The 13,358-nt window shown below is 33.8% G+C and overlaps 1 protein-coding gene and 1 non-coding gene across 3 annotated transcripts; both read left to right on the top strand.

The window, feature by feature from the left end:
* The first annotated feature begins 645 nt into the window (after positions 1-645).
* LOC128293558 (small nucleolar RNA R71) lies at positions 646-751 on the top strand. The gene has a single exon (XR_008283739.1). It is a non-coding gene; the product is annotated as a small nucleolar RNA R71 (small nucleolar RNA).
* Positions 752-5,073: 4,322 nt separating this feature from the next.
* Positions 5,074-12,819, top strand: LOC108457851 (putative disease resistance RPP13-like protein 2). 2 transcript variants are annotated; one of them, XM_017757029.2, is made up of 3 exons: positions 5,074-5,373; positions 8,415-12,366; positions 12,499-12,819. In XM_017757029.2, the coding sequence occupies exons 2-3, from the start codon at positions 8,496-8,498 to the stop codon at positions 12,534-12,536; spliced, it is 3,909 nt and encodes a 1,302-aa protein (XP_017612518.1). In that variant the 5' UTR covers positions 5,074-5,373; positions 8,415-8,495; the 3' UTR covers positions 12,537-12,819. The 2 variants fall into 2 exon arrangements, with proteins under 2 accessions (XP_017612518.1, XP_017612516.1); XM_017757027.2 differs by having other exon boundaries at positions 5,076-5,373; positions 8,418-12,366.
* Positions 12,820-13,358: the final 539 nt, after the last annotated feature.

Raw genomic sequence — 13,358 nt, 5'->3', positions numbered from 1 at the left:
TTGATTCTCAAGCCCTTGAATCAACGCTTGTTGACTTTTTAGTACTGTTTCAGTGTTTTAGAACCGAGTTTCTGACACCAAAATAAACTTCGTCAACATCTCCTCAAGGTTTGGTTTCTTCTCTTGCGGGTAAGGTTGTTGTTGGAAGCCTAGAGGAGGTTATGGTATCTGGTTATTTGACTACCCCAAGAGAAATTGGGATGGTTCCTCCAACCTGCGTGATAAGTGTTACTATAGGGATTATTCTGAAGTCTAGAATTGTTACCCATATAGTTGACTTGTTCGTTCTCTGTGCTAGGGCTGTAAGATAAGCATTCTGGATTGTTCATCCCTCCTCCATTTGTATCACACTGTATTACCGGATGTACCTACGTAGAACCATATAAACCGTTAATATTTTTACTCAAAAGTTCTACTTGATTCGATAACAAGGTGACCGATTCAACGTTAAAAAAACCGGTTATTTTTATCGACTTTGTTCTCATGACTTGCCATTGATAATTATTCAGTGACATCTCCTCTACAAACTTATAAGTCACTTCAAGTGTTTTATTATTCATAGTCCCATCGGCGACTGCGTCGATCAATTGCCTAGTTAAGGGGTTCAAACCGTTGTAGAAAGTTTGAACCTATAGCCATAGAGGTAACCCATGGTGAATGCACATTCTCAATAAATCTTTATACATCTCTCATGCATCATATAAGGTCTCTAAATCCATTTACAGGAAGGAAGAGATATCATTCATCGGCTTGGCCGTCTTAGCTGGTGGAAAGTACTTTAATAAGAATTTTTCAGTCATTTGCTCCCATGTAGTGATAGAACCTTATGGTAGGGAGTTCAACCTGTTTAGCTTTATTTCTTAATGAGAATGGAAACAACTGAAGGCAAATGACATCGTCAGAAATGCCATTAATCTTAAAAGTGTCACAAAATTCCAGAAAGTTGGCCAAGTGAGTATTTGGATCCTCATCTTGCAAACCATCGAACTGAACAAATTGTTGGATTATCTAAATGGTGTTCGGCTTCGGTTCAAAGTTATTAGCAGCAATAGCAAGTTTCACTATACTCGATTCAACCTAGTTAAATTGGACTTAGCATAATCGTTTATAGTACGGGGAGCAGGATTTGGATTCATAGGATTTGCAGCAACCACAGGAGGTAGCTGATTATTATGATTATCAGCCATCTCCTCAGTATTAATAACTTCCTCTTGCTCTTCCATTGTACTTTGTCAGTTCTACCTCGCTTCTCTACGATATTTGCGAGCTGTGATCTCACTGTCAAATACGAGAGGTCCTGACGGGTTTATTCTAGTCATATACTAAAGGAACCTGCCAGAAATAAACAAAAGAAAAAATAGAAAATTAAATTAAATTAAAAACAAAAATACAATGTAATAAAAGTAAAAATTGCTAAATTAATAAAAATTTAGTGTTCCTAATATCTTAGTCCCCAACAACGGCGCAAAAAACTTGATGATGATCCACTTAACTAACTAAAATCACGACAAAGGCAAGCGCACCTATCGAATAATAGTATAGCTATGGTGAGTCGGGAATATCGTATCCAAGAGGACTAAAAGTACTAGTACTTACTATCTTTCTATTATCTACCCGGTAAGAAAATAATCGAATAAACAAATAAGAGAGATAATACCCAGGAAAGAATCCACCTAGACTTCACTTATTATTCTGAATCAGGCTTAAATGATTTATTCACTTGCCTTGATCCTTAGAAATCCCTAAATTATATTAATATCTCTTTCGAGAGTAAAAATAACCGACTCTAGGTTGATTAATTGAAATCTCTTTCTAATTAAAACATTTATTGTCGCATTAACTCGATCTATGGACTCCACTATTAGATTTGACTCTAATCTGGTAGATTTATGTCATCTTATTTCTAGGATTGCATGCAACTCCACTCAATTATGCTAGATCTACTCTTAGACAGGGACTTTTGCTCCACTAAACTAAGCACATCAATCATGAATTAATATCTTAAAAACATTAACACATGGAATAAGTACACGTAATTGAGATCGAGAAACCGAGTATTTATCATGTAATTTAAAAAATTAAATAACAAGATCCATCATAGGTTTCATCTTCCCTAGGTATCTAGGGAATTTAGTTCATACTTTGGGAGGAAAACATCTCAAAATTAGGAAAACAACAAAACATAAAGAAACCTAAAAACTTCTAGAGAAATTGAATGGAGAATCCTCAATCTTGAAGGAGATCCTGCTTCTGAGTTGATTCCGACAGCGTTCTTCGAATAATTTCTTCATTCTACTCTGCATGCTCCGTTAGGTCCTCTTCTAGTGTGTATTTATAGACTTTAGAATGCTCAGAAACCCTAAAATTTGGTATTTTTCGCATATTTGAGAAACAATAAGCGATATCGACACGGGCTGGCACATGGGCGTGTGGCTCACACGGTAGTGTGCTCAGGCCGTGTGGGAATAGTTAGGCTATGTGGATCCTAAAAGTAGCTCGTTTTGTCTGAATTTGGCCCATTTTCTACTCTTTTTGCTTCCTATGCTCTCCTAAGTATGGAAACATGAAATTAAAGGATTAAAAGCCTCAAATTCATTAAATTAAATAATAAATCATCCAAAACCGCATTAAGAATGAGATTAAAATATGTTACTTTTATGGCTTATGAGGGGGTTGTGGTTGTTCTGGTTGTGGGTGTTGGGAGGATGACCCACATTGATAGAATAAAGAATGATAAGGTGTTTGCATCACTCACGGAGGAGGTGTTTAAATCCCATAAGGCGATGGGGATTGGTAATGAGATGAGGTCCCTGACGGTTCCTTGTGCAATCCCTCCTACGACGATGGCCTACATATTGTCGGTTGAGTTTGAGACATCGGGAAAGAAGATGCACCGGACTATGCATTCCAACCAGGCATAAGACTGGGAAAAGGAAACATATAAGGGTTATGATACATATAATGACTAGGATACGCGCCTGACATAATCTGAAGGGGCTGTGGTGTGGGCGTCATCGCTTGAGGTGTTGGGCCAGGTAATTGTGTGGGCACTGTTGGTGGGCCCGTATCGTCATCCATTCTCCTTAGATTTAAAGGGCCCCGTCGTTCTTTTTCGACGCGAATTTGCCGACACCTCTGCTCTTTCGATAGCAAACGGCTTACCATGGATTTTAAACCATGTCATGTAATCTAGCGTGCATGCTAACTCTAGAACGATAACCGGTTCGCGAGTAGGTATATGATCATATCGATTTCCCAAATTTCGATATATTTTGAGAAGAATACCAGCTAGTTCGTATTCGATTACCGTAAGTCAATTTTGTGCTCATCATTGAACACCTCAGGTGCCATGGGAATCCATTGTCGGAATCTAAATTGTCGCAACAGCATAGTTGACCAATGGGACTTTAACATGCCAAATTTTTAGATTTTGAAAGAATTCATCCGGAACTACTGCCTGAATTGTCGGATCCTCGTATGGTGTCCATTAAAACTATACGAACATGATTAAGATATTAGTTATATACATAATACTAAATATGAAATGGCTATGTTATGCATATATATTTTATTTAATACTTACATGAGCTTTCGACCGTTGGTCTAATAGAAGTCGTACATCTTCAAGAGCGGTAGGTATTCCAACATAGCTAGCCGAATGGTTCCACCTAATTAAATAAAATTTTAACATAAAATTATATTTTAAATCTATGTAATAATTGTAAAATTTAATATAAATTTTACCTCGTTTTGAGTGGGTATATGGGTGGTTTACTCGAGGATGTAAAAATGGAAAGTAAAACCGAGCCCATGATTGTAGTAATGATAGTCAACCTCCAATTTTGGCTTTATTTGGTGGTGTCGCCCTGCACATCTCCCGGTACTATGTTACCGACACAGCAAACCCCCAACTAAGATAGCCAGCTACTTTAAAATCAATGAGTTTCAGTAGCCACCTCAGATTTACGAGGTTGCGTGACAAGTCCGGCATCATATAACCTCCAATCATCTCAAGGATGTATGCCCGAGCATATCATATTCTTTCTACTTCAGTCGAATCATTCACCGGCTATGGGAATGTGTCTCGTAACTAGCCCATCTTGATCCGACCTATGTAAATATTATCTGGAATCGCACCCAAAAGATCGTAGCATATGGCTCCCTAATCAGCAGATTGAACGGACTCGATGAGTGTAGACCTATCCGTTGACAATCCCGATTGTAACTGCACGTCCTCTAAAGTGATGGTACACTCTCCGCATGAAAGATGAAATATGTACGTCTCGGGTTTCCACCTCTCTGTTAACGTGCTGATGAGTTTCGGGTGTAACTTGCACCTTCAGCCTATATTGGCAACGTGCCAAAAATCCGCTTCCCTCAAGTAATTTTCTATCAACAGTGATGGAGGATCAGACATATTACGAATATAACATTGTAACACTTGATCTACAAATTGTTATAAAAAATTATAAAATAAAAATTAATTAAAATGACATAAATAAAAATATTAAATAATATTTAAAAATTAAAATTAACTCTTACCATTTTCATTTGTTCGACGGAGATATATTTATGATCGAGACGAATTAATTTCCCAGCCATTGCTAACACGATCAAATATTTTTAAAATTATAAAAAATAATACTAATTTTAAAAAAATTAAAGGAAATAATTTAATAAAAAAGATCTTTGAGAAATTTAGAGAGAAATTTGAGAGATTTTTTGAAAAATTTGGAAGAAATGTTGTGTGAAAAAAGTACGAGAGGGGTTTTTTTGACCGTTGAGAAAAAAAACATGGGCTAAATCGTGTCCCTGAGAGAGCGATTTTGCCACGTCAGCAAGGTGCATCCACGTCAGCTCGTTTTATGCTGACATGACAAAATCGCTCCCTTAGGCATGTGATTTGCTGAAATTTCCTCCTAAAATGTTCCTACGTAGACGCATTTTATATTTTTCGATCTTTTCCTATAAATAGTATAAAAATCAACTTATTTCCATAAATAAAATTAAAAATAAGCCTTTATTGGTAAAATAGTGATTTTAGCTAGTATGATGTTCTAAAATACTGAATTATGATTATTTTCTCTTTTTACATCACTTCCAATGAAAAGGACTCTGTTGCTTTACTGAAATAATTTAATTCCTTTTCATTATTAAAAGAAAACGCTCCTTGAGTGGACTTAATTTACAGCTCGTCTTTTCATGTGCCTACCACTTAATCTCTCTTGTTTTTATTTCTCTCTCTTTCCTAGCTTGACCGGCGGTCTCCGGGAAGCCATTGTGGTCAGATCAGCTAAAAAGCCTGAAGTTCAAACACTAAACAATTGCAGACGTCAATCTGCGGTGGTGCACCCTCGACACTTGTATTTAGCGGTACGCAATCTTACTCTTCTTGCTTCTTTCTTGTTCACTTTTTGTATCTTTTTATGGTATTTGCTATATAGATTGTGGAAGAAATTAATTGAGATTTAATAGGATTATTAACTTTCATATTTAGTATTAAGTAGGCATTCAAGAAATAATCACTCACTTGATTTAAAACCTATCTTTTACTATTCCTATTGAGGCAACATTGAGTGATCTGTTTGATTTCTTTTTCTACTTTGAACAGAAAATTTAGTAGATTTTTTAAAATTTTATTTTTAAATTTGAAATCTATTAAAGTTTTAATGTAAGAGTTGTATTACATCATCGATTAATCATTTTTTTAAATTATTATTTTAATAATATTTTAATATTGCTTTTGTATTTTTAGGTTATATATGTATCATATATATCATATAATATAACAAGGTACAAAATTATATAATGATGTCAAGTAATGATTTTTTTATTTAATTTCTATATATTTTTAAAAGATAATTTTATAATTTTCCATTATCCATAAAGTGTTATTTAGATTATAACTTAAAATTTTATTTTTGGAAATTCCAAGTTCTTATTTATAATTATTTATTAAAATTATTATTATTATTTAAATGATATTTAGGATAAGATTTTTAATTTAAAAATATTTTTATTAAAGAAAAACAAGGAAGTAAAGATTAAAAAAATGAAATTAAAAACAAATTTTACGTTTTAAAATCTCATCTCCTTATTTTTTTGGTTAAATTATAAGTGGAATAATTTTAATTTTAAAAATATATATTTCGAATTTAAAATAAAATAATCTTAAAACTTAAAATATGCCTAAGCAATTTATTTCAAATTTCAAAACTATCTATTTACTTATTTAAAAATACACTATCAAATTTAGAAATATTGGATTACAAAATTATAAAAATTTTATAAAATGATTTTATTTTATTTATTTTATAAATCATAAATTAAATTTATATAAAATTATAAAGCATTTTAATTAATTTATACAGTCAAACTTTACATATCTGAGTAAAAGAACTAGTATTTTAATATTTAGGTGATAATATGAAACAACATCAAACCTTAAAGGAATCAAAGTTTAAGAATCAAAATACAAAGAATTGTTAAATTATGGGATTATTATAAAAAAAAAATTTAAGAGCAAATTCAAAAATATATATAAAATTTAGGGACTAGATGTTGCTTTATCCCACCTCATATATCTAAGTTCATCTTTTGAAATCAAAATTCCCAAATGTTAATTTTGATTTTATATAAAAAAGAAGTTAAAAAAATGATACTTAAACTATTTTTTTCAAGTTAGTACATTCGGTAGTCCAATGTTAAGTCTAATTTAAAAAATTTAACCTACAAATTAGTATCTAAATTTTACTGTTTTCCTCAAGTTGGTACCCAAATGTTTTTTGGGTCGCAAGCAGTACCTAAACTATTATTCAATTACCTATTTTATACCAAAATAAAATATCTGTTAAAAAATTATAGATTGCCAATTCATATAAACTTAGAAAAATATTTTTTAATTTTTCTTTTTTTTTACATTATTTCCCTCTCCTTATTTTTTTTTCTATTTTCCTATTCTTTTTCTTCCTTTATAATGTCTGACAATTCTTGAAATTCACCCTCTTGAGGTTGAAACCATCACAATTAATTATTTTTGTAAACTTTACCTCATGCTTGGTCGACTTGACTTGACAGGATCAAAAAAGTTATTTCATTAATCAAAACTATTGTTTTTAGAATTGGATTGGATTTGATTGATTGGTTGAATTAAGAATCGATTGGGATATTTATTCAAAGAGAGGGGTTGAAATGATTGACTTGCCAACCGATATAGATCGGTTGAACTAAGCTAAAAAAATTGGTTGAATCAGTTTTCTCTATTTTAAAAATATTTTTATGAATTTTTAAAATTTTATTTAATTGAATTGAACAAATTGATCAAACTAGGAACTAGTATTTGATCGGTTTGACCATTGACCCAATTCTAAAGAAAGAAAAAAGAGAAAATAAAATATATATGTAAAAGAGAAAATATGACATTTTGTCCCTTTTTTTTTTGGTTACATGTTGATCTTTAAATGGTTATCTTTTTTTTTTTTAAATAGATTGAATCTTTTAACTAACTACCGAATTAACATAAGTATTTACATGGAAAAATGGTAATTAGGTAGGACCTGCAACAAAAAAAAAAAGTTTAGATGCCAAAATAAGAAAAAAAAATGCATAGTCTAACTATTTGATTTAAGAAGGTATTAATTTGGGAAAAAAATTAGCTAAAAAAGATAAAATTTAAGTACCAATTTGTGAGCTAAGCCTAAAAAAGTTATGAGAATACTATATGTTTAATAAATGCAAAAATAACCATTTAAACACTATTTACACATTTTACATTGTTTATGATTTTGGGGATAAATATCACATTTATAGATGAATTTTGCTTCAATGTGTAATTTGATACATGTGTTTTATTTAGTACACTTATACATATGAAACTTGAAGTGTGGTTCCTATATATAGATGAAATTTTGATTTTAATTCAATTGTACATATTTAAAGAAATGAATACATATATTTATTTTCATATTGGATTAATATAATTGTTTGTGTATGTAATATCTAACGTAAAATGGTACTAATTCGATATATTGTTAATGGTTTGTAAAAATTAAATTAAATCAAAATTTCATTTATAAAATTGAACAAAATCAAAATTCAAGTATAACATTGCACATTAGATAAAAGTTCATGTGTAGTTTTAATATGTTAATAACTACAATGTTTTTGTTTACGCAATTAATTAGCATGAAGAACACAAACACACAGATAACACAACTTACCGAATTTGTCTGTTTTCCTTTTATCTATCTATCTTGATATATGATAAATTATCATAAACTTTAGTAGCTGAAGTTAGGAGATCTCTTCATGAAATTAGGAATGACTGATTAAGGCCTAATTGGCATAAAAATTTATGTATTTTAGGCAGGCAACTTCTTCAAATCTCATTCACTAATTAAAGAATTGTATTTTAGCAGGATGCAGGACATCACTGATAAAGTTAAGCCACATATTATAAAGGAAAAGAAGGATTAAAGATTGATAACTGAGACTCCATGGCTGTTGAAATAACTGAACATTTGAGCCGAAAATTACGTCCGCTCTCTAGCAATCCAAATTTGAAAAGTGAAGTTGAAAAATCCATAAATGAGCTACAAGAGTTGCAGAAATCCTTGGAAAGTGCAGTGAGCGTCCAAGTAATTGACAAAAAAACTATTGATGACTGGTTGAAGCTTGTCAAGGATATCTATCTTGTGGAGGACATGATAGACTCCTTCTCGGACACTATGATACTGCAACTCCACAAAGGTTTCAATATGAAGTATAACTCCGAGAGCATCAAGTGCTGGTTGAGCAAAAGGCGGTTAAGAAAAAGGATTGGGAAATTGAAGGACAAAGTAATAGAGCAAAGGAAAGTTAAACCAATGCAGTCATTGAGTAATACTGAAGCTGTGGGAGTTAGACCAAAAGTAATAGAGCAAAGCTCAAAAGCTGTGGGAGTTAGACCAAAAGTTTATTCAAGAGATAAACAGGCCACCATAGGAGAAGATGTGCAGGTTTCGCTTGAATGTTCATTGAGTGACTTTTTTGATGTACCAATTTCTTCAGTTGAAAGTCATGGCCAAAAATGGTTTGAGAAGAAACCGGTTACGATTGTTTTGGATGATTTAGTAAAGAAATTAGCTCAGCCAGTCCTTAGTCGATGCATGCTTCAGTATCTCATCTCAAAGGCTTTAGTTGCATTCTCAAGTAAGGCAATTTTATTGTGGGCAGTCTACAATTCAGAAGATATCAAACAATATTTCCAATGCATTGCTTGGGTCCATGTTCGTAAAGAGTCTGAAGCAACGGATATCTTGCAAGCCATTTTAGAACAAGTTATGCGTAACAAGACGAAAGTGAAACAAGTAGGCGAGGTGCTTCATGATTTCTTAGTTGGGAAGAGGTATATGATAGTTTTATATGGAGCTTTGACGGCTAGTATTTGGAACAATCTCAAATCTGCCTTTCCTTTCTCTTTTAACGGTAGTCGGGTGATTCTTGCAATTCATAATAATTCACTGATCATTGGAGAAAATGGTATTGTTGAAGAATGGCCTCGACCTTTTAATTATTTGGAGGATGATTCTAGCACCATTGCCATAAAGGCTGCAATGAGTAAGCTAACGCAATCGATCCTCAGTTCTGACAGGTTGCTGTTTCTCATTTCAATTGTGGGTGTTGGCAAGAGTACTCTATTGTGGGAAATATATGATGCAAAAGAAGTCAAGCAGCATTTTGAATGCTGTGCTTGGGTCCATCTTCAAGAAGAGTTCGAAGAAATAGATGTTTTAGTTGAAATTTGGAAGCAAATAGGCGTCAGGGAAATTAAACTATCCCTTGAGCCAATGCGACAAATGGTTTGCAATTTCTTAGCTCAGAAGAGGTACCTAATAGTTCTATGTGATGTCTGGACATCCAGTGTCTGGGAAAGTCTCAAAATTTCCCTTCCCAACTCCTTGACTGGTAGCAGGGTGATTCTTACCGTACCTCATGTAGATATAGCACGGAAAACCAATTCTTGGGTCTTTCAAATGACTCCCGGGATAGAGTTGTTACCTGATTTAGATTTAGAACAGCTGCATGAAGATACTCTAGATCGAAAGGTTGCACAACGGTGGAATTCAGTTTCTGATATCATGGAAAACGAGTCTGAAATCATAGGGATGAGGGATACGATAGAGGAATTAGCGAAACTCGCACTCGATAGCTACAGATTGCATTATTTGATTTCGGTGCTAGGTGAGGCAGGTTCTGGCAAGACAACTCTTGTGAGGGCATTTTACGACAGCATTGCAACTAAGCAGCACTTTGATTGTCGGGCTTGGATCACTGTTCCGCAAGAATATGATGAAAGAGATCTCCTGCTTGATTTATTGGGACAACTTATGAAGAAAAAGCAGAAACAGAGCTTATCCATTGAGCAACTACAAAGAAGGTTTCACCTTTTCTTGAATTGGAAGAGATATTTGATAGTTTTAGATGATTTACAGACGCCTCAGCTATGGAAGAATACACTCATTCAAGTCCTCCCGAATTCATCAAATGGTAGCAGGGTGATCCTCACCCTTCGCAAGGCGTATCTAGCGTACAATATGAATCCACCAGCCGTAGTTCTCCCACTACGCCCGTTAAATGAGGATGAGAGTTGTAGATTGTTCTTAAAGAAGGTACAAAAAAGCGTGGGTGATGATGACGTGCCGTCAGATTTGATGCAAAGAGGCCGTGGTCTACCTCTTTCGATAGGTCTATTGGCAGGTCGGTTCAATCAACAGGCTTCTTTGGCGACAGAGAAGATAGAAGGAAATGATGCGAGGCTAAAATCCAGTGATACTGAAGAAAATCCTCTCAAGACATTGGATGAGTCCTATAAGCTCCTAGACTACCCTTTAAATCACTGTCTTCTTTATTTGGGTCTCTTTCCCAGATCATATGAGATCCCCATAAGAAGGTTGCTTCTCATATGGCTTGCTGAAGGACTGATCATACAACCAGAAGGGAACACAAAAACTCTGGAAGAGCTGGCCATGCAACAGTTTGTACAACTAGAAAGCACAAAATTGGTTCAGATCGTTAAATGGAGCTTAGATGGAAGTCCCAAAACATGTCTCCTACCGAATGCATTACACGATGCTTTGTCTCCAAATGCCGAGAAGTTTGGATTTTTCCACATACATCGCATGCGCAGCAGTTCAACCGCATCCAATTCCGATACAACACCGTATAGTATCCCTATCCGGAGGCTTGCAGATGGGTTACAAATGTTCATCCATACCGAGCATGAAAAACACTGCATGACAAATCTACGTTCATACATTTCATTCTACGACAGAAAAGGAGATAGACCTGCAGATGGGATAGGAGACCTTCTTAAAAAGATTGTCAAGGACAGTTTTGGAAAGCTTGTAGTGCTTGATCTAGAAGGTGTTTATAAACCAGCGCTTTCTGAGGATATTGGAAGACTGCCTTGTCTAAAGTATTTGGGCTTAAGACGGACTCATTTGGATTCAGTCCCAAAGTCAGTTGCCGAGCTCCCTCGTTTACAGTCTTTAGATGTAAAACATACTAATGTAACCACTCTACCAAGCACCATTTGGGAGGAAAAGAAGCTTCAGCATCTCTATATGAGTGAAGTTTATGTTGACTTCTCCATTCAGATGGGATGTGATCATGAGCGATCTTCAACTAACCTTCATACTTTATGGGGATTGAAAATTCGAGGACAGATCCCGATGCACAATCAGTTGAACAGGTTGGTTGGTGTAAGGAAATTGAAATTAACATGCTATGAATCATCTATGGAAGTTATAGATGCCTGGCTTTCAAAACTAACAAATCTTCAGTCCTTGAAGTTGAGATCAGTGAGTGAAGGACACGAGTCTTCAAAACTTGCATTGGAGAGCATGAACAAGCTCCAGAGCTTGTGTAAATTATATCTGCTTGGAGAACTAGAAAGGCCGAGAAAGATACTTGGTGAACTTCCAAGAAGTCTCTCAGTCCTTACTTTGTCAGGGTCATATTTACCATATGATCCAATGGAAATGCTTGCGGAGCTGAAAGAACTGAAGGTCCTTAGGCTATATGGTCATTCCTTCTTGGGGAAAACTATGGTTTGTAGGAACAAGTTTCCTAATCTTCAAGCCTTGAAACTGTGGAAGCTGGTGGAACTGCAGCATTGGATTGTGGAGGATGGCACCATGCCAGTGCTGGATAATCTTGAGATCAGATACTGCAATCAACTAAAAGAGGTTGATGATCTGGAGAAATTAACCAGCTTAACAAAATTAACCTTGACAGGTGTGGAATGGTCTGAAGATTACGTTAAGGATAAAATGGGCAGCGACGTAAAAATCGATAAAGAAACACCGGGAGCTGTCTCCTTCAAGAGTGAGTTCTCACTTGTCCAAATGCTATACTTTCATTTCATTTGGAAATATTTTGGTATATTAACCGCAGGATCAAATTAATGAAGAGTAAGTGTCTGCAAGATTCATGTTTTATCTTTTCCTTTTATCACAGGAAACAAGAAATCAGGCGAAAATGAAATCTCAAAGTGACCAAGTCCATGGCATCTGCAACTGGAAAATAAAAGTCCCAACGCTAGAGGATACAATTTCCAGGGTCTTCAGCCTTCAGCGGTCGGCAACAGTTCCAGAAGGGTTCTTCTATTTTTCTTTTTTCGCAAGATTTTATTCCTGTCTTTTAACTCTTATTTTGATTCCATAGCATCTAAAGCACAAATGCATTGATTGAACTTTGGTAATATTATTTCAATAAACGATGGAACATAATTTATATTTATATGTTGCATTGATTGAGAAATAGTATAATTTTTAAAAATGTGATAATTTTTAGTGTTTAGTTAATTTTATATAAACATTTTTATTGGATGAATTCATTTTATAAAAATTATTCTAGGTGAAATAAACCAAACAGAAATATTTTCATAACTAAAAAACAATCCTCTTCATTAATTAATTTAAAAACTATTATACAATGAAATATTCATCTTCAATCAAACTCAAAAATTTATAGAATTACTTGTTATGATTATTGTGATATATAAATGAAATATCTATCTATATGTATGTATGTATGTTTGGAATATATGTTTACAAGTTGTATATATATATTTAATCAAGTCAGCCACATGTCAAAACAATCTAACATGTATATATATAAGCATATTTTTTGATACAAATTTGAACATACAGTTAATATAATTTTGTTTTTCCAAAACAACATTTTTGTTTCAAATTCCCAAAACCAAGTCATTTATACAACAAAAGCTAAATGTTTCAAATTTCTTGGCATGATGTAAACTTGATAAACCAAGCTTTCATAAAATATTTTGATATAATAAATATAATGTTTTGAAT

The sequence above is a fragment of the Gossypium arboreum genome, chromosome 5 (assembly GCF_025698485.1).
Source record: "Gossypium arboreum isolate Shixiya-1 chromosome 5, ASM2569848v2, whole genome shotgun sequence".
Taxonomy (NCBI): domain Eukaryota; kingdom Viridiplantae; phylum Streptophyta; class Magnoliopsida; order Malvales; family Malvaceae; genus Gossypium; species Gossypium arboreum.
The sequence above is the reverse complement of the archived record's forward strand: the minus strand, read 5'-3'. Positions and strand labels throughout refer to the sequence as shown.